Source organism: Heterocephalus glaber, unplaced genomic scaffold (genome assembly GCF_053883595.1).
Source record: "Heterocephalus glaber isolate CG9 unplaced genomic scaffold, H.glaber_assembly_v1.0 deba00000943, whole genome shotgun sequence".
Classification (NCBI taxonomy): Eukaryota; Metazoa; Chordata; class Mammalia; order Rodentia; family Bathyergidae; genus Heterocephalus; species Heterocephalus glaber.
The window spans coordinates 11,692,383-11,714,818 of record NW_028258175.1 but is presented as its reverse complement, the minus strand read 5'-3'; the positions used below and the strand labels follow the sequence as shown (position 1 = coordinate 11,714,818).

The 22,436-nt window shown below is 41.1% G+C and overlaps 1 protein-coding gene across 13 annotated transcripts in view; it reads left to right on the top strand.

Moving 5' to 3' along the window:
* Positions 1-22,436, top strand: part of Iqck (IQ motif containing K) — a 128,023-nt gene that overhangs the window by 80,195 nt on the left and 25,392 nt on the right. For 8 of the 13 annotated variants that reach the window (XM_087208954.1, XM_021237240.2, XM_004855818.4 and 5 more), the window contains one exon: positions 5,238-5,349. The exons of 4 other annotated variants lie outside the window; for them this stretch is intronic. In XM_087208954.1, coding sequence (XP_087065080.1) covers positions 5,238-5,349 — 112 coding nt within the window. Of the gene's footprint in view, positions 1-5,237; positions 5,591-22,436 lie in introns of those variants that run through there. One more of the 13 variants, XM_087208949.1, reaches the window with a different exon arrangement.

The following is a 22,436-nucleotide window of genomic DNA, read 5'->3' as shown; positions in this document are numbered from 1 at the left end:
GGGGAAAGATATACAATATAAATACTAACCAAATGAAATGTGATCTAGCATTGTTAATGTTGGATAAAATAGACTTTGAGGCAAAAAAAAATTATCATGCACAAAGAGGATCCTTAATGATAAAGGAATAACTGTTATCCTCTTTTTAGTTACGTTTTTTAATGCCATTCACACATACCTAATTGAATTTACTACCAACTAATGTCCTGGCTCCCACTGTTTGAGAAATGCCACTTCTAAACCTCTCTGAAAACCCCTGGCAGCTGTCATTCTGTAGTAGTACCTCCACAATACCAAGGACTAGATGATGTCTACGTGCTTTTAAAATTAGTTTCTTGAGGCAATCAGAAATACTAATAACTGCCAGAATAAGAAACTAACTTTGGCTTGTCTGGTTTTCCCAGAGATCTGAGGCGAAATCACAAAGCTTCCTTACAAAGAGAAAATTAAATTCATGGCTTAGGAATGCAGAATTTTTTTGTTAGGTAATTCAAAGAGATTTTGCAGACATATATTTCCTACTTGTTGAAATTGGCTTTGGCTTTTCTTGAGAATAAAATCCTCTAGTGTAATCATTAGTATGTCGGGCTATGGCCAAGATGTCCTAAGAACCTCCTATGAGACTCTCATGCCAAACGGGGGTCGACACCTCTGAGTGTCACCGAAGAGGCTCTCCATTATGTTACTCCTCCAGCATCCTGCTAGCAATTGTGACATATTAAGTATTTTCCTTCAGAGCAATTAGAAAAACTCTGGGGAATCACCAGAGAGGGTAGCTGTTGCTATGTTTTTGTCTGTTTTGCCAAGAGGCTGGGAAAACAACTACACTAAGAAAGTTCAAAAGCAGACATCTATGAAGGTTAACTCAGAGTCCCAGTAGCCACCTCTCTCTTCTTCCCTGCCTGTAGCCACCCCACACAGCCCCAGTACCTCTCAACCAGCTGGCTAATCCCTGAAGTTGTAAATTTACAAAATCATTTATGGGTTGATACTCTAACCCTTGGGAAGGAGACTTACTTTCGATTTTATGCCTCAGCTCCTCAGTCACTTGGCTCCTTGTACTAATAGCAGTTTGTACAGTTCAACCTCAGAGCTGAATCTGGATTACTCTCATTACTTTATTAATTGATTCAAGAAATTGCTCACACATTGAGAGCTTACTATTTGTCAGACACGTTTTTTAAAAAGCACCTTAGATTTATCTTCTCAGCTTGTTTTCACATGAACCCAGTGAAGTAAATATTTTTATTATCCTCACTTTGAAGAAGAGGAAGTTGGGGCTGTTTAACTTGCTCAAGATTCTTCAGCTTGTAATTTGCAGAGAGGAGATTTAATCTCAGAGTGTTTAACTGGAGATGGCATTTTTAACCAATATGGTACCCTGGGTTCCTTTTCAGCAGAATCATAAATAGGAGAATTTGATGGAGCAGGCATGGTGGCACCTGCCTGTAATCACAGCATTCCGGGAGGCAGAGGCAAGAAAATTGCAAGTTCAAACCCATCCTGGGAAACTTAGTGAGACCCGGTCTCAAAATCAAAAAGGGATGGGGATGTAGCTCAGTGTGAAGGGACTTGGTTCAATCCCTGGAAAAAAAAAAATTATTATCGCACAGACATTTTAAAAAATTGATATCCATATAAAGGAGTTTTTGTTTTGTTTTTGTGTTCCCCAAAGTCAAGTACATAATAATGGGCATCATACCCTGTGTGCATATGAACGTCTTAGAAGAGCAAATTAGACTCCACACACAATTTTAAAAAGTAAAAATAGAAAACCACTGGTAAGGGAGCCTTCGTTTTACAGTGAATTTGTTGGTATGTTAAACAGCACACTTCACTTTGTGGTATTTGCTGGTTGACACAATCACTGCCAGTTAAATCGATTCCCTTATCATGATAATAATGACTAGGATTAGCCCAGTTGAATGGGTGCCTGCTTTGCCCAGGGCTCACAAAAGCCATCTCTAGAGATCCAGGCTTTCCTGGCAATGAAAGGTTAACTAACAAGGCTGCTGTATTCTCAGTGGATAAATAGCAGTCCTTGGTGCAGAATGAAGGAAGTCAAGGAAAAGATGGAAAGCTCTCTGGCCAGAGGGGAAATTCCACTGAACTGGAATGCTGTGAATGGCAGAATGCTAGGAACAATGGTAGGCATCCAGAATGGGAGGGAAACAGGTGTTTTTGTTCAATGAGTATGTAGGTAATTGAGAATCAAGTAGGAGAATGGTTGTTTAAACAAAAATGTGTATACACATTTGTAGAAGCTCTATTCACAATAGCCTAAAGGTGGCATCAATCAACTCAAATCTCCATGAAGAGATGAATGGTAAAACTAATGTAGTAGAACTGTGCAATGGAACATTATTTGGGAGCGAAGTACTAATACATGCTGCAATGCGGATCCACCTTAAAATACTGTAGAAGTGAAAGAGTCCGGGCACGAAGGGCCACAGAAGTGTGTGATTCCATTTCTAGGAAATATCCGGAATAGGCAAATCCACAGAGACTCAAGCAGCTTAGCGGTTGGCAGGGCTGGGGGAAGGGAGGACGGTGACAGGCTGCCCAGCGGGGGGTGGCGCTTCCTTTTGGGGTGAGATGGAATTACGCTGGAACTGGATGAGAGGTGATGGCTGTACAACAGTGTGGGCGTATTTACTGCCACTGAATTGTGCACTTTAAAATGGTTAAATGGCACCTATTATTTTATATGTATTTTACCACAGTTTTTAAAAAGACAACCATTGGAGTTACTGTTGACTCAAATGGAAGTCCCCTGAGAAGCAAGGGCATCAAATCACCCCAAAGTGGAATACTAAGAAAGGAGGAAGGGGGCTCCTGTACTGATAGGGGAGAAACAAAAGGGAATGGTCGTCCTGGGGCTGAGATTGCTGCTGACAAACCTGACTTCACCCAGCCCTTTCTGGGGACTGTGTTTGCGTTGTGGGGGGATGATGTGTGGGTGACTTTAAAAAGCTGAAACTTGAGAGCCCAAGATTGAGCTTCCTCAAAGGGATAGCAGTGACCACAGTAGGAAACCCAGGGGCCTGGATGCAAAGTCACAAGGCCCAGTAGTGGCCTGAAAAAGCAGGCAACTGCACCCTGGCGTGGTGGCATCACCACAATCATCAGAGCTGGGGAGCAGCTGTCCCTTAGACTAGCCTGTGCTCTCCACAGTGACCCCTCCCTGGGCTCCCATTACTCACTTCCTGTAAATGCTGGGTCCTGCAGGTAGGAAGGCTTCTGCATCTGCTTCCCTTTGTCCTGCTCCCTCCCCGAAGCTGAGAGGCCAGTTCCTGACTGTCAGACCAGCAGGTCAGAGTTGTGGGCTTGCTGCCTCAAAAGGAACACACTGACCTGGGCATGTGGTGTGTGACTTTCCAGTTCCATGTCCTAATTCCAATATCGACAACTTCTTTCAAAGGTTAAGTGCCTCACTTCGAGTGAATGGAGTGGATCAAGTAGGGGACCCCCACAGTGGCTATCGTTAGTAGTTAATCCAAAGAGCTGAGTGCCCCACCCCAGAAAATAAAGAAGAAAACAGAGCTAAGTGGGTATTACCATGACAACTTTTTTAGAAAATGTGGTCTTTCCTTTCTCAAGATGTCTCCTCCTAGCACTCTTTGGATACTTTCTCTTTCTGAATAAAGTTAACACACAGGCGCATATATACTGCCAACTATTTCTGGTTGACTCCAGGAGCAGTTCCTCCTCGGCTAAGAAGAGAGCCAGAAGCATGAACTGGCACAGGGAAGAGTGTGAGTGGGCGTGGCTTTTTTGTGCCCTCTACTGCTTTTTACCTCGAGTTCCCCTCGGTCACTCAGGACCACGTCATGCCTCTGCACAGAATGACGTCACTCCTTGAAACACCATTCCATTCCACCCGCTTCTCCCTAGGCCCCACTCAAGTTCATTCTTCAAAACTCAGCTCCAGTATCATTTCCTCCATGAGTATTTTCTTTTCTTTCTTTCTTCTTTCTTTTAGTACTAGGGATTGAATGCAGGGAGTACTGACCTGTATTCCTCTCTCCTTTTTGGGGACAAGGTCTTGTCAGGTTGCCCAGGCTGGCCTCAAACTTGTAATCTCCCTGCATCAGCCTCCCAAGTAATTGAGATTACAGGTGTGCACCACTGTGCCTAGATCATGAAATATTTCTTGACCACTCCAATCTGGTTAGATGCCTCCTTTAAGCTCCCTCTGACTCACCAATAGCCTCACTCCCACCACACCTTGTTGATCTTACTCCTGTGTCTCCTAGTAGACTCTAAGTTTTTCAAAGGCAGCTGGAGCCAGTCTGACAAAGTGTGAATCCCAGCTTCACTGCTTTCTAGCTGGATGACTCAGTGAGCTAGGTAAACTCAGTTCTCCCATCTGCAAAATGGGGATGACCATTCCTGGTTTTGATTATCAAAATTTGCAAAATACCTAAACAATAGCTAGAACATACACGTTCAATGAACAAATGAGCTATAAAAAAGCAAGCATAATTATTACTACAATTATTGCTATTAATCTTTTCTCCATTCCATTGTCTATTACAAGTGAAGTAGGCACTCAGCCAATTGGGGTGGAATGGGGTCATGGTTAATATGCTCACTGTGGTTAACCTGGAACTGTGCTGGCCCATCAAGCAGTGCCCAGCTCTTTGTGTACTGAGCACTTGAACTGCAGCTAATCCAAACCAAGGTATGTGGTGAATGCAAAACCACACCATGTGGTGGAGACCTCGCGTGGAAGACAGGGCGTGAAATACCTCATGATAACTTTCATACCAGTTACATGTTGAGAGGACAAGCTTTTGGATATTTTAGGTTAAATAAGACATAGTCTTAAAAATAATCTTGTCTGCTTTTTTTTTAAATGAGATCGTAAGGGAATTTTAAGTTTCATATGTGACTATGTTGTATTTCTACCAGGTAGTACAGATCCCAAACCTACTGTTAGTAGAGCAAATCTTTACACAACCCCATTTAAGCTCAGGTATGATGTGAGCTTTAGGAGTGTAGATAATTCATTTAGGAGCAATGATCTCTTGGGAATCAAAGGTTCATCCAGTGGGGGTAGGATGAGGCTCAGTGGTAGAGCATTTTCCCAGCATGCACAAGGCCCCAGGTCAAACCCACAAAAACAGGATAATCTATCCAGTCAATTTGTAAAGACTTTCGCATGCAGGGTCAATAAGCTAATAGACAGAAGAAGTATGTAGAAAAGGGACTAAAGCTTTCTGGAGATTTTCCAGGTTCGCTGTGATCCTGAGATTCAAGAGTTGCGTCAGTGGCAGGAGAAACTCCGCGAGGACAAACACATTCACCAGCGAGTGCAAATGTTCTGGGCCAAACAAGAACAAAAAGGTTAGTTGCTTGGTTCACAGCCCTTTGCTTATTCAGGAAAAGCCTGATTCTTATTCCAGGCTCAAGAAGGAAGCCCTCTGAGATTTCAGAAGGTCCTTGTGTTTGCACAGAGCTCAGTCTGTGTGTGGGGGAAGTGGCAGCTGTTAAGATTCTGGTCTGGAATGGCATGACCATTTCCTTCCCTCGAGGACAACTTCAGTGTCACCTTCTATCTGCAGGTTTTTTTTTTTAAGCTGTGCGACATGAAGAATAATCCATTATTTTGAAAACATGGTGTGTATCAACATGAGAGGTAGTTATTCTACAAGTTGTTGATTGTGTGCCTGAATTTAAATGGTATTTTATACTGTTTCCTCTTTTGTGAATGTTAATTTTATGTGTCAATTTGACTGGGTCCCTGGATGCTCAGATAGCTGGTAAATTTTATTTCTGGGTATACTGTGAGAATGTTTCCAAAATATGAATTTGAATTTGAATTGGTGGACTGAACAAAATGGATGCCCCCCCCCCAACGTGGGTGGGCCTCATCCAATCTGTGAGGGCTTGAATGAAACAAAAGGCCAGGGACTGGTTGAATGAACTGTGCCTGACTATTGGAACTGGAACACTGGTCTTCTTCCACCCTTGAGGTTTCTGGTTCTCGGGTTTTCAGACCTGGGCTAGGATCCATACCACTGGTTCTCCAGCTCTCAAACCTTTGAACCACACCACCAACTTCTCTGGTCTCCAGCGAGCAGACAGCACGTGGTAGGTCTTCCCGGTCTCCATAATTCTCTGAGACAGTACCTTACCATAAATCTCTTCCTTATATCCAAGATTCATATATCTATCTCCTCCTGTTGGTTCTGTTTCTCTAGAAAACTCTAATATACCTTTTTTGAGCAACTGAAAACATACACACAAAGTACAAAGAATAATATAACCTGCATCCATCATCTGTCATGTACAAGTGTCAATCTTTTCTTCTGTTTGCCTTCATTCTTTTTTAAACTTAAGTTATGACATAGTCACAGTAAGAAAACTGGAAAAGTAGAGGCCAAAAAAGGGAAAACCCCAGAAATCCCACCATGATTAATATTTCAGTGTTTGACCTCCTATATATGGTTTCCAATGTAAAAAAGATACACATATATATTCATATTTTATTCAAAATGGAATTATGTGTATATTCTGTTATATACTGTTTCTTTGCCTTTGCCTCTAAAATTCTCTGAATATCATCCTTGTTAGTAACTAGACAGCAGTGTCATATGATATTTAACAGCTGTGTGGTATAGATTTAGCATCATTTTGTTAACCAACAATGTGGAAGGAGATTCATGATGTATTTTCAAGTGAAAAAAAATTGCAGAGCTGTATTTTCACCCATATTTAAAAATATCTGCATGGAAATTGAGTATCTAAATAGTCTGGAAGAAAATTGATGGTAGTTACCTTTGGGAATTTGGGATAGAATGGAGTTAGTGTCCTGTTGGGATCTTTTAAATAAACACATAGTACTTTCCAATTATGATAACTTACAAAAATATATGCAGCTCAGTGGACTATAGGCCATGCATGCTTTTCACCCTCTCATTCGCTGCCCATCCTATCCTAGACCCACTTCCCCTCAGCGGGCTGTAGTCCCCACCACCGCAGGCCTTTTTCTAGTCTTACGGTAAGACACATAAAGATCCTCACCCCTGGCTTCCATAGTTTCTCTTCCTTTCTGTCACATCACCCTTCCCAGCTCTTCTGTGGCCCCTCTATTTTATCCTCTCTTTTTTTTTTTTGGTACCAAGGATCAAACTCAGGACCTTGTGCTTGTGAGGCAGACATGGTGCCACTGAGCTAAATCCGGGACCCTCTATTTTATCCTTTAGAAGTGGGTCATTGCCTCTTTGGAGAAAGCATCCCTAGCTATGCTGTCTAAAAGAACAAGGAGCAGTTATTGAGAAACCTCAAGATGGTATGACCCAAACTAAAGTTTATTTTCTCTCCAGAAACTACCTTCAGCCCTGCCCTCCTGCATCTCTCTTCAGGCCCTTAATGCATGTTGGGTGGATTCTGTCTTTTCTGTAAGGTCTGATTCCATCAAGTCTAGTCTAATTAAGGCATCTCAATCTCACATCCAGTTTAAGGCTCACTGCTTGGGGACGCTGAAAGAACTACACAGTCTTTCATGACTCCACGTCTTCCTCTTCTGGATCTGTTCTCCTTTCTTCTAAAAGTCCTGATTTTGATAAATGTACTCAGGTTAGATAAGGAATCACCTCATTCTTAAGACTCATGCTGAATGTTTTAGGAGTCAAGGGACGTGATATGCATCTCAGTCTTAAATGATTCAGAAAAAAGTATACCACGCACACACACATGTGTGCATACATACAGAGAACAGAATGCAAATGTGAAATACAAAAATTGGCGAATCTAGCAGTGCTTGGCGCAATTACCACAACTTTTCTGTAAAGTCACAATAATTTTCAAAGTTTCAAGCTAAAATCCTAGTGCTTCATCTCCAGAGATTCTGACTTTGTTGCTTTGGAATGAGACGATGGGACTGGTACCAGTGGTAATGCAATGGTTCCCAGCTTCTACTGCTCACCTAGGACAGAGGTGGGGATTCCCCTGTTATTTTGTGCTGTTTTTAAGAAGTGGAGTTCTCAGAGCCGGGGATTTAGCTCAGTGGCACCGCAACTGCCTCGTAAGTGCAAGGTCCTGAGTTCAATCTACAGTATCAGAAAGAAAGAAAAAAGTGGAGTTTTCGATCCCTCCAGGCCCCAAGCTCTGGGTAACATGATGAGTCGTACTGATGAGTGACAGTGCACCTGTTCTTTGTTTCCTCGGCGGTTATTGGTCTTCCCCACTGGAGTGTAAGCTCTGTGAAGACAAAGACCCACTTGGCCTGGTTCACCCCCAAGAACAGTGCCTGGCTCAAAATGAACATTAAATAAAACTTGGATGAATATGTGAATGAGTGAGTGAGTGAATGAATGCAATTATGATGCTTAAGTGAGTCAACATACACAAGTGCCTGGTGCAGAGTTGAACGAGCACCTTACGTTGGCAGCCCGAGTGTTCCGCATAAATAAGCAGCTTCAGCATTGATTGCCACTTGGCTGGCTCAGTCCAAGCCTTTCTTCCACATTTAACTGCCCTCAACCCCTGTTTCATTTCACTTCCAAATTGGAAGACAATCAGGGCTGTAATCAGTTTAAAGGTCAAAGGAAGTACAGCATGCCCATTTATTGCTGTTGTTCTGTATTCTTTGGAGTTGATTTGCTCTTGCTAGCTGACTGATTGATTTGGCTTGCTGTGGAGCAGGAAGAGTAGAGCAGATTGAGTGTGGTCAATAGCCAGCAGGGGAGGAGAGTATAAACTGTCTCATTCCAGTTACCTGTGGCTCAATGACCCCACCACCTTCCAAGGCTCCAAGATGCTTTCTATGCAAGCTATAGCTTTAGTAAATGTCCCAATGTGAACCAGGGTGTAAAATTTCCATTTCTGCTGAGACTATGAATTGGCCCTCGGGCAAAAAAGCCAGTTGTAATGAGTACCCCCAAATCTGTAGTTAGCTAAGAAGTCAGGGGCTGGAGGAGTAGCAGTGGTAGAGTGCTTACCTAGTGTGAGCAAGGCCTTGGGTTCCATCCCCAGCATCACACGTGCACGTGCACACACACACACACAAGTCAGATAACATTAATGGGTAAAGAACCAAGTGTTGGAGCTGTCCAGACATGCCTTTGGAATCTGTTATAGTTTAGGTCTAAAATGTTCTCTAAAATTCTCGTGTGTTTGGAAGATGATTTGCTGTTAGCAGGTGGGGCCTGGGTGGAGGTAGGTCACTGATGTGTAACCTGGAAGGGTGTATTCTTGTCCCTGCTCCTCCCTGCTCTCTCCTTGCTTCCTGGCTGCTACAGGTTGAGCACCTTTTCCTCTGTCGGGCCCCTCTGCCATCCTATTTCTGCCTTGGAGCCAGATGACCATGGACTGAAACTGTGAGCAAAAAAATAAACCTTTCCTCCATTTAATTGTGGGTGTCTGGTATTGTGTCCACCAATGGGAGAGTGACTAAAACAGAATCCTCACTACCACTCCTATCCAGGTGACTCTGACTAAGTTAATTTCCTTAAGCCTCAATTTCCCATGCACAAAATGGGACTAATATACCAAATGCCTCATAAAGTTGTTAAAGGATTCCAAACAAAATGGTCTTTAGAATGAGTTCTAGCATAGTTCCTTTAAATGTTAGTTATTATCTCAATGCTATTAAGATATTTGTGTGTTTCTGAACAGTTTTGTGTTGGTTTCCTCTGATAGCTCTGAGCTCCATGGGATCCATGGAAAGACTGTGTTTGTCTTGTTTATCATGTTCCCCAGGCTGTGCACAGAGCCTGGCCCAGGGTAGATGTCTCATAGATCTATGTGGAGGAGGAAGTTCTGGGCTTCATTTAACACAAGAAGAAATAGAGACCCTAGAGACTGGAGGAACTTGTCCAAAGTCACACAGCAATAGAGCACCTGGGCCTGGGGCCAAGGTCTTCATTTTGTCAGTTCAGGATTCTGACAGATCCCAGGGGAGACTATATATAGACATTGTGTTTCCTGTCCCCCTCCCATGCTGGGGCTCAAACCTAGAGTATTATATATGCTAGGCAAGCATTCTACTGCTGAGCAGCCCACAAGCTGCTGTCTTGAATTCTGCCATTAGACCCTAACTTCTCAGGACTCTTCCTGATAGATGTAAAGAATGTCAGATTTCTTATTATCTTGTAGTGGAGATTCTTGCTGTTTTGTGTTTGCACTGACTGAGGTCTCTAGATAGCAGAAGCTGAATTATTCCAATAGGGTGCAACCTGCTACTTACCAAGTGAAAGAGAACTTTTTGTTTCCTTCAAGTATCCAAGCTGAAAAAAAACATTTTGGGAAGCTCATGTGCTACAGTGACTTCCTATTTTCAACACTATGAATCTGGGTGTAATGAATCTGGGTCATGTGGAGGGTTAGAAATATATTTCCCTAGGCAAGGTGACATTGTAATTACAGCCCCAAAGACCTCCAGCACAAGCTAGTTCTCCTTAAGCCTTGCAGTAAAAAGTAGTAGAGTGATTACAAATGAAAAGTTTTTCAACCTCTTTTTTAAAAATCTCATCTATATACAAATTCAAAAATCAAACATCTTTTTAAAGTGTTGCCATTCCATGTACATTATACTCTAGTATTTACAGTATGAATAAATTTTGCCAAGTTCATTTCTTGGAGCAACTCAGTGCAGACAGGAGGTCTGAGGGAGAGTAACATCAGCTGTCAGGGTAGAATCCTGGTCATCTATAACTGGTCTCATGTTACACTGAGTCAGAGATCACAGTCCCAATCAGTATTTTCTTCTAGGACAGAAGTGGTGTGAAATTATCCTCCAGTCTCTATCCATCAGGACAAATGCAAGAATTATTTTTAAATATGTATGTTAAGAATTTCAGCCAGTGTCATTCAAAAGAAGATGCCTAAGTCGTTTTTGAGATGTGGTCACAAATCCTATCTCAATTCATAGCATATTTTTAGTTTCATATAGTTAGTAATTGTTTTCAAATGTGCTTTGTAAATGAATGTCCGTGTTTTACTTGGGAATCTAGTATGAGCATGGAGAAAGAAATCATAGAAATTATTCCCATTGCATCAGATTATATTACACATACACACATATAACATCAGATAAATTTCTTATAATGTATATTTTTATATCAGTTCCAATAATCTTTAAATGATTCTATCACTTGATGTCGTGAAAAAAAAAAGAAAGGTAGGGAGATAGTTTGACCTATCAAAGGAAATGTATTATTTACTTTTTATTTCTTTTTTCTAAACTATTTATTCTCTACTTCAGTGGTACATAGTAGTTATAGAAACACCTGCAATATAATATTTTTAGGTAAAAATGGTAATTGAGTTAACGAAAAATTAAGATTAGAGAAAAAACAAAGCCACTAAACACAGTAAGCAAAAATATTCTAAGACCTATATTTACTAGAGATTTTTTCAATTTTAAAATACATAGTGCCTCAGTTCATGAACTTAATTCATTCCATGATTCTGGAAAAGATGGTCACGTTCGTGTTCGTGCGGGAAGGATAAAACCACGGTCATGTTCATCACCTGATGCAGAGTTCACCAATAAAAACAAAATTTTGCCAATACGTCCATTTGTAAACCACATTGTTCACAAACAAAAGTGTTTGTGAACTGAGATACCACTGTATTTAACAAAACTTGTATATATTCAAGGAGGACAATGTGATAATTTTTTTTTGTTAAATTCTTTTATTGGTACATTTTTGGTATGCAACACAATTACATTTCTCTTTGGGAATTGTACCTTTACATAATGCATCTTGGGTCTTATTTATTCCCCATTCCTAGCCCTCCCTTCAACCCCTCCACCCTTCCCTATTTACAAAGACTTTATTTCCATTTTTTCCATTTCTCAGCATTTTTCCTTTCCCTTCTTTCCTTTCCCCTGCCCCTCCCACTACCCCTACCCCTTTGGACCTTTTCTTCCTATTTTGCATTATGGATTATTCATTCTAATCATAGGTACATTTTAGGTATACAATATAATGACATTCATCATTGGAAATTTGCACCTTTACATAATCTCTCTTGGTTCCTATTTTTCACCCTTGCCCAGCCCTCCCTTCAACCCCTCCAGTCCTCCCTATTTACAAAGATTTTGTTCCTATTTTTCCATTTTCTCATATTAATCCCATTCCCTTCTATCCTTTCCCCTAGCCCTCCCACTTCCTTCCCCTTTGCCCCTTTTCTTCCTATTTCACATTACCTATTATACATTTTAGTCCTTATTTATACTTTCAGTTTCTCACACCAGGGAAACTATTCGGTATTTACACATGTGTGTCCTATTTATTTCACTTAAGAGTATCACCTCAGTGTGCATCCACTTAGCTATAAATGTCTCTGATTTCTCATTTTTGATGGCTGAGCAGTACTCCATTTTATTAAAAACCCACATTTTCTTTATCCAGTCTCCAGTTGATGGGCATTTGGGCTGTTTCCAAGTTTTAGCTATCACAAACTGTGCTGCTATGAACATGGGCACACATATATCACTGTGGTATGATTCTTTTAATTCTTTGGGGAAGATTCCCAGCAGTGGAATAGTGGGGTCAAATGGGATTTCCAGTCCTAGTTCTTTGAGGTATCTCCATACTGATTTCCACAGTGCTTGCACCAGTCTACACTCCCACCAGCAGTGGAGCAGGGTTCCTCTTTCCCCACAGCCCCACCAGCATTTGTTATTGGTTGATTTCATGATAGCAGCCATTCTTGCTGGAGTGAGGTGGAATCTCAGCGCTGTTTTCATTTGCTTCTCTCAAATGACCAGTGATGTTGAACTTTTTTTATGTATTTATTTGCTATTTCTAATTCTTTGTCTGAGAAATGTCTGTTCATTTCAGATGCCCATTTTTGAATTGGGTCTTTAAATTTGGGAGGTCTGATCTTTTTAAGTTCTGTATAGCTTCGAGATAGTAGACCTTTGTCTGAGGAAAGGCAGGTGAAGATTTTTTTCCCACATTGTGGGTTGTCTCTTCACACTGCTGGTGGTTTCTCTTGCTGTGCAGAAGCCTTTTAATAAGAAGAGATTCCACTTGTTGATTGTTTGTGCTAGTTCACGGGCAACTGAGGTTTTGTTCATAAAATCTTTTCCTACACCTATGTCTTCAAGAGTTCTACCTAACCTCTGTTCCAATTGGTTCAGAGTTTCTATTTTAATATTTAGATCTTTAATCCATTTTGATTTTAGTTTAGTGCATGGCGAGAGATACAGGTCTAGTTTTAATCTTTGGCAAATTGAAACCCAATTTTTCCGGCACCATTTATTAAAGAGGCTATCTTTCCTCCAGTGAGGGTGTTTGGCTCCTTTATGGAAGATGAGATGGCTGAGTGTGTCTGGCGTTGTTTCTGCATCTTCTAATCTGTTCCATTGGTCCTCAGGTCTGTTTCTTTGCCAGTACCATGCTGTTTTTATCACAGGAGTTTGTAGTATAGTTGCAGATTGGGGATTGTGATACCCCCTGCCATGTCTCTGTTACCTAGAATTGCTTTTGCTATTCTGGGTCTCTTCTTGTTCCAAATGAATTTTTGGATTGTTTTCTCCAGGTCTGTGAAGTATGCTGCTGGGACTTCAATTGGGATTCCATTGAATTTATATAGCAATTTTGAAAGTATGGACATTTTCACTATGTTGATTCTTCCTACCCAGGAGCAAGGGATGTCTTTGCATTTTCTGATATCATCTTCAATCTCTTTTCAGGGTGTTATAGTTTTCAGAGAAGAGGTCTTTGATTTCTTTCGTTAGGTTGATTCCTAGGTATTTCAGTTTTTTGGATGCTATTGTGAAAGGAGTTATTTGCCCTATTTTTCTCTCAGTGAGTCTGTCATTGGTGTAGAGGAAAGCTATTGATTTTTGTGTGTTGACCTTGTAACCAGCTACTTGTCTGAATTTGGTTATTAAGTCTAGAAGACTTTTGGTGGAGTTCTTGGGGTCTTCTATATAGAGTATCATGTCATCTGCAAATATTGACAATTTGACTTCTTCATTTCCTATCTTTATTCCTTTTATTTCTTTCTTTTGTCTAATTGTCATGGCTAATGTTTCCAGAACTATATTGAACAAGAGTGGTGATAGTGGACATCCTTGCCTTGTTCCTGATTGTAGTATGAAGGATTTCAGTTTTTGACCATTTAGTATGATATTGGCTGTTGGTTTTTCATAGATGGCTTCTATCAGTTTGAGGTAGAGACCATCTATTCCAATTTTTTGTAGGGTTTTTATCATAAATGCATGTTGGATTTTGTCAAATGCTTTTTCTGTGTCTATGGAGATAATCATATGGTTTTTGTCCTTGGCTCTATTAGTATAGTGTATTACATTGATTGATTTGCCTATGTTGAACCATCCCTGCATCCCTGGGATGAATCCCACTTGATCAGGGTGTATGATCTTCTTGATGATCTTCTGCATTCTATTTGCCAGTATCTCTTTAAGGATTTTTGCATCTATGTTCATTAGTGAGATTGGCCTATAGTTCTCTTTTTCAGTTGGGTCTTTCTCTGCTTTGGGGATCAAGGTGATGCTTGCTCTCAGGAATGAATTTGGGAGTATTGCTTCCCCTTCAGTTTCATTGAAGAGTTTAAACAGTAGTGGCAGCAGTTCCTCTCTAAATGTCTTGTAGAATTCAGCAGTGAAGCCATCAGGGCCCGGGCTTTTCTTAGTTGATAAGTTTTTAATTAGGTTTTCAATTTCATTGGTTGATATTGGGTTGTTTAGAATTTTTAGGTCTTCTTCGTTCAACTTTGGTAATTCATATGTATCTAGGAATCTGTCCATTTCTTCTGTGTTGTCCATCTTATTGGCATATAGGTTCTGGAAGTAGGTATTGATGATCCTCTGGATTTCTGCTGGGTCTGTTGTAATTTCACCCTTTTCATTCTTAATTGCATGTATTTGGGCCCTTTCTTTCCTTTTTCTGATAAGATTGGCTAAGGGTTTGTCAGTTTTGTTGATTCTTTTGAAGAACCAATTCTTGGCTTCATGGATTTTTTGTATTGTTCTCTTAGTCTCCATTGCATTGATTTCTCCTCTGATCTTTATAATTTCCTCCTTTGTATGAGCTCTGGGGTTGTCCTGCTCTTCTTTTTCTAGAGGCTTCAGGTGCAGCATCAGGTTGTGTAATTGGGCTCATTCTGTTTTTCTAATATGCGTATTCACTGCTATGAATTTCCCTCATAAAACTGCTTTCATTGTGTCCCATAGATTCCGATATGTTGTATTGTCATTGTCATTTAATTGAAGGAACTGTCTGATTTCTTCTTTAATTCCCTCTGTGACCCATTGGTTATTCAGAAGTGTGTTGTTCAATTTCCATGTGTTTATGAAATTTTTTGAGTTTCTTTTGCTCTGGATCTCCAATTTCATCGCACTATGGTCTGATAATATACAGGGGATAACTTCAATTCCTTTGCACTTACTTAAACATGTTCTATGTGTGAGCATGTGGTCCATTTTGGAGAATGACCCATGTGCAGCTGAGAAGAATGTGTATTCTGATTTTGTGGGGTGGAAGACTCTGTAAACATCTGTTAGGTTCATTTGTTCAAGAGTTCGATTGAGTTCTAGTATTTCATTACTTATTTTTAGTCTAGTTGATCTATCTATTTGTGACAGTGGGGTGTTGAGGTCCCCCACTACAATTGTATTAGTTCATATATGACTTTTCATGTCTGTTAGTATTTGTTTTATATAGTTGGGCACACTAGTGTTTGGTGCATAGATATTTATGATTGTCATCTCTTCCTCTTGGATTGTTCCCTTTACAAGGATGTAGTGTCCTTCTTCATCTCTCTTAATCAGTGTTGGTTTGATGCAAAGAGGATAGCGACTCCTGCTTTTTTTCAAGTTCCTGTCGCATGGAGTATTGTTTTCCACCCTTTAACTTTCAGTCTATGAGTTTCCTTTTGAATTAAGTGTGTTTCTTGTATGCAGAATATTGCTGGATTTTGCTTCTTGACCCATTCTGCCAGTCTATTTCTTTTGATTGGTGAATTGAGACCATTAACGTTGATGGTTATAACTGAAACATATTGACTTGTCATTGCCATGACTTTTTCTTTTTGTTGGGTTCTCCCCCTTTACATTTAATTTCTTGTCAGGCCAGATGGGTTCATTCTGCTTTGCTTCCTGGGGCTGTGATCCTCAATATCTGTTCCTAGGATATTGTATAAAATTCTTTGGTGTGCTGGTTTGGTATTCACGAAGTTCCTAAGGTGCTCTTTGTCATGAAAGTATCCACTTTGAAAGATAGTTTTGCAGGGTACATCAATCTGGGTTGGAGGCTGTTTTCTTTTAGGACTTGGAATATGTCACTCCAAGCTCTTCTTGCCTTGATGATTTGTGTTGAGAAGTCTGCTGTGATTCTGATGGGCTTTCCTTTGTATGTGATTTGTTTCTTTTCTCTAACTGCTTGTAGAACTTTGTTCTTCTGTTGAGTTTCTGGAATCTTAACAATTATATGCCTATGTGTAGTTTTTTTGATCAAGGCTATTTGGAGTCCTATATGCCTCACTTATTTGTATGTCAAGTTCTTTTCCCCTGTTTGGGAAGTTTTCTGCTATTATTTCTGTGAAGAGTTTTTTTTATGTCATCTGCACTCTCTCCTGTTTCTTCTTTGAGCCCAATCAGTCTTATGTTATTCTTCTTTACATCATCTAGCAGCTGCTGGATTGATTTCTCGTGTTCCCTTATAATTTTGAAGCAATTTTTCTTTTCCTGGTCATTAATTGCAATCTTATCTTCTATGTCTGAAATTCTGTCCTCACATTGGCTCATTCTGCTGTGTAGACTTTCAATGGAGTTTTTCATGTCCTGGAAATCTATTTGCATCTGTTTTATGGATTCCATTTGTTTCCTATGTTGGGATTCCATCATGTTCCTGAGCTCCTCTCTAGATTTATTAATCATGTCTTGCACTAGGGGCACAATTTCTCCTGTTATCTGAGAAATTCTTTCTGATTTCATATTTTCCAGATCCCCTTTTGTTGCCAGTTCAGTGGGTCCAGGTGGTTGAGCATCAGAGTGTTCCATCTCATTTCCCTTTGGGGTTGCTGTAGGTGATCTGAAAGTCTGGTTTTGAGACTTATTTATGTGTTTTCTCATTTTGACTATGGGGCCGGGGGGTGGATGCTGTTGGCTCCTGCAAGGATCACCTCCTCTGTGCTGGGAGAGGTGGGACAGGGGCCAGGAACGGTGGTAGGGATGGTGGCCCAGAAACCCCTTCCTCTGGGCCGGGAGCGGTGGGACAGAAGGCGGCTCAAAAGCCCTTTCCTCTGGGCTGGGGGCAGCGGGAGGGATGGTGGCCAGGAAGCCCCTTCCTCTGGACCAGGAGCAGTGGGACGGCGTCTCAGAAGTCGCTACCTCTGGGCCGGGAGTGGCGGGACCCACTACTGTGGTCTGGTGATCCGGTGTCCTCTGCATCTTTGTAGTGTGGAACCAGGTGGCTGTACAGAGGAGCCGGGGCGGGTGGGGGTGTCCAATGGATTGCTGCCAGGGTGCGGGCTGATTCGGCATGTTCTGTGCAACTAACAATGTGATAATTTAGTTAGTATACACACACATTATGTGATGGTTACCAAAACCAAATTAATACACCCATTACCACCCATAGTTACCGTTCAAGTGCATGAGTTGTGGACACTTCAGTTCTTCTATTCTATCAGATTTCAAGTACACAATACAGTATTGCTAACTATAATCACAATGGTCTATGTTAGATCCCCAGAACTTGTTCATTTTATAATTAAAAGTTTGTACCCTTTGTCCAATGTAGAGGTATCTTAGAGACAAGACAAAGGGGAAAAACAATCTGTTATATAATTTACAGTGTCCATAGGAAAAAAAACAAACCAGTTGTTCAGGAAATACTGGGCTCTTCCCTAATACATTATGCAACGTCAACAATGATCTTTAAAATGTTCCTACAATAAATAGAATTGTGGCTCTGAGCTTGCTAGAAGCCACACCAATAAAGGAAATAGGATCATTTGTGGTTTATTGTGTCCTCAAGATTAAAAGAGTTTCTTAGAAGAACACTCTTCCTGGAGCTGAGATATATTTTTCACCCATAAAGGAGACAATGTGCAACACAGTGAACAGTATCCTTTCTTTTAATATGATACTGAGTTTCTTAGAACTATGTTTACTTCTAGAAGGAAAAGATGAAATCCTGAGGTAAGGGATGGAAACCAGATAAATTTCTTTCCCCTATTTAAAACTACAAGTTCTAGCTATTAGGATTTCCCTATGGATTAAAGAATGTTTGTGAGCTGGGGATATAGCTCAGGGATGGTGCACTTGCCTAGCAGCAAAGCCCTGAGTTCCATCCCCAGCACCACACCAAAAAAGAGATGTTCTTAAAATAAGCACCTCATTTTGGCCACAGCACTTGCTTGTGATCTTAGGATGCTGCTGGGACTTGGTTCTTTCCTTCCTACAGTGTGTCACCAGGCATATCACTGAGACCAGAGAAGGCTGTCTCCATCTAACGGGTAGTTGTGATTTTTCAAGCATGTACCTATGCCAGGCACAGGGCTGAAGATTCATGTTTCAGTGTAATCCTCACACCCACTCTCTCAGAGAGATGATACCATCGTCACCATTGGGCAGATGAGGAAACCCAGGCTGGGAGGATATAGGGCCAGAAACCAGGCATTTGAACCCAGATCTGTCTGATGCCAAGGAGGCTAAGACCATTCAAGAACCCAATAGGGCATCTTGGCCCCATGAAAAGCCTCTTAATAGGGGATCTGGGGACCTGCCATGCCTCCACCCCCCACCCTAGCACTGAAATGACCACAGACTCAGGTACAGGATGTCAGGCCTGATGAGTAAGACTGTTCCCAGCAAACACAACAGGAAATCTCAAAGAAGCACAAAGACAAGACACCCTGTCCCGACTCCTGCTTCCAGGGAACTGGACTACATCTCCACGACCTGTTCTGAGAAGCATGACCACACTCTTTCCCCCCCCCACAGTCCTCAAGGCAGCTACTCCTCCCCAGACCAACGCCCGGCAACCGCCTCCCCTTTAAAGTCCTTGTTCTCCCTTCTCTGAGTGCCAGCTCTCTTTTAGGACTCAGCCCACTAGCACTGGAGTGAACTAAATAGCCTTGTTGCTCACACAAATCCTGCCTGGGTGATCTATCTGCTCTCTGCACCTTCAATACACAGGGGAAGGATGAGGGTAGGAGAGGCCGAGACCCCAGTCCACAGGCCACAAGATCTATCCCTTATGTTTTGGAAGACATTTTCCTTAAGAGTGGGAAGCCAAGTAAGAGTAGGAAGAATATATCTGCCAGTCTAACCTGTTCTTATCTCCTCCTTCCAAGCCTCTGCTCAGCTGCAGGTGAAAAGCAGAGAAAGGGCTTTTCCACCAAGGAAGGGACCCAGGAACAGGGAGTGTTCTAGCCCATGGCTCAGGATGTGGATTCTAACTTAGCTGAGATCCTTTGTAACCATTAATGCAATCTCTCATGCAGCAAAATAGGTGAAATCTTCAGTGATTTATTTTCCGGAGACAAACCACTATTAAGTGTTTGAGACAGTAGAATTTTTCACCCATCTATCATTATACAAATATTTATATGCACAAATACATTTATATATTATATATACATTGTACTATAACATGCTTTTTTCTTCACTTGACAATATATCATTAATGTCTATTCATACCAATACTTAGAGATTTATCTCATTATTTTTAGTGGCTCCACAAAATAGATCTATACCATACTTTTTTATTTTAACCAATCCTTACACATGGTTATTTGCCTTGCATTATGAACAATGCTTCAAAAAACACTTTTTTGGATAAAACCTTGCTTACTTATAGAAGCATTTCTGTAGAAGTGAAATTGTTGGGTCAAAGAACATGCATATATTACATTTAGACAACAGTGACCAAATGTGTATCCAAGGATGTTGCATCACTTATACTTAATGCCACCAACCCACTGTAGTACTTTTCCTCTTTTTTTTGTTTTTTGGTACGGGGGATCGAACTCAGGACCTTGGGCTTGCGAGGCAGACACCGGAACCACTGAGCTAAATCCCCGGCCCCACAGTAGTACTTTTGATAAGTGATGTCATTTTTGTACTTCATTTTCCGTACTTATAAAATAAGAATTATTATTCCTCAGTCATAATTCTAAATGAGATCGTTCTTTTGATAATACCAAAGCTCTTTAGGGAGAAATATATCTGTAAATATAAGCAGTCATCTTTATTTAAATGTTTTTCTTTTCTGTTTCTTCTAACCTTAATTCCTTCTTCATTTTAACAAAAGAAATAAAAATTAGGCTAAGAGACCTGTAGTGACTTCAAGCCTTGATATTACTTTGACTGATTCTATTTTTAAGACTCACCAGTGGGCAGGGCAGTGTTTGGATAACATCAAGTTTCACACCTATCTTTTCATTTAAAATTTGCAAAAATATGCATAGCTAAGACATGCCTTCTATTTGAAATGTTTGGACATTCATACTCTTCTGCTGAGATTATAAAGTAAACTAAGCTAGCTGGAGTGGTGCATGCCTGTGGTCCCAGCTAGTCTGGAGCCTTAGGCCCAAGGATTGCTTGTGCCCAGGAGTTCAAGGTTAGCCTGGGCAATATAGCAGGACCCTGAGAGCCCGTCTTGGAAGGAAGGAGGGAGGAAGAGCTGGTGAGGGGAAGGGAGAGGAGGGGATGTGGAGGAGACCAGTGAAATGAAAGATGATTTCCTTTCCTGTGGTTTACCAAACAGTTCAAGATCCTAAATTTAAGTTTATGCAAATGAACATTTCCAGCCTCATTAGCTCCTCATTTTCTATTCTTTTCTGTTTTCTTCTTTTGGTACTGGGGATCGAACTCAGCACCTTCCGCTTGCGAGGCCGTTGGCAGCACGACTGAGCTAAATCCCTGGCCCCTCTCTCTTTCATCTGATTGTTTAACGTGCTTCTTTCTAATTGTGTAGATGTGGAAGGCTTTTATAAAATCTAGATAGAGTACAACGTCTGGCACGTTCATGACCAGGTTGGACTAAGTTTCCCATTTCTCACCTAGGCAGCCTTTTAATCTTTCTCCTCTGACTCTGTATGGCAAGAAAATAACCACCCCATATGGGTTTTTAAAATTTGGTTTTGCTTTTGTTTTTTCCCATGATGGAGATGAATCCAAAGTCTCATATTAGGCAAATACTTTAGTACTAAGCCACAGCCCCCTACAAGTTTTTTTGTTTCTGTTTTTGTTTTTTCTAGTACTGAGGATTGAACTCAGGACCTTGCACTTGGAAAGGAAGCCCAGCACCACTGAGCTAAATCCCCGGCCCTCAAGTGTTTTTTAAAATGAGGATTAAATAAACTGGAATAGTGCCTGGCTCAAATAAGTGATCAATGAAAGGAAGCTATTATTACTTTTAAGCAGTGTCCAACATATGGTTAATATGTGCTGTTTTGAAGCATATTGGCTTGGTCATGGGCAAGTGGTTCCTACTCCTGAGCTCAGTTTTCTCCCATGTGACATGGGGGTACCTAGGCCCTGTCACTAAGCTTCTGTGATAAGATAGCCGTGTATGGTGTTAAACGGATGGCTGGCACAAAGTGAACCGTCAATAGCTTGAGTCTGGTTTGAGTAATATTTTGAAGATGTCAGCAAAAATGAAGTTTTTATCCCGGGGAATGTACCCACAGCAGTGGCTCTTGAGGCTGGCTTCAGATGAGAATCTCCTGGGGAAAATCTATGAGGGTGTGTCAGGCTACAGGCCAGAGAAAGTGATTACATGTGTTTATACTTAGTAGAGAATGTGTTATAACCACATCACCAAAGCCCTAATACAATATATTAACTGCAAGATCCCAGTCATAGCTTTGGATTCAAAATCTTCCTTTGCAAGGCATCTCTACTAATGCAGTTTTGATTGGATTGAAGTGCAGGGGATCTGAGTTCCTGGCCCAACTCTACAATTTCCCAGGTAGATGGGCTTTGCCTTCTACTTAGGAAAATGGAAGGGAGACATCACGAAGTGCCCACAACCACAATATAGAGTATCTCCTTGGGTATTTGCTGTAGAATCTTTTGCCTGCCAGCAAGAGGCCTACTGCTGGGCAGCTACAAACCTTGGAAGACCTTTGCTGTTGTCTAGGTAGTGGTTGTTGAGTTTGGGGCTTTGGTTTCACAATTAAAGGCAAGAACAATAGACGGTGAACATTCTGCTAAGTCGGGGAATGGATAGGACAGCTGAGGGCCAGAGAATAACTCTGGAAATTTCAAGGTTGAGGGAGAAGGGGAAGTGTGGATTGGCAATTTAAGGGAGTTTAAGGGAGGGCTGATGTCTCGCAAGACCTGAGTTTGATCCCCAGCACTGAAGAAAAACAGGAGAAGAAAAAGGGGTGGAGGAGAGGAGGAGAAAGAAAAAATCCAGGAGAGACTGGGAGAGAGTAGAGATCTTTAAAGGACATAAGTGTGCAGTCAGTCATGTATTTGAGAAGGTGGGAAAGCA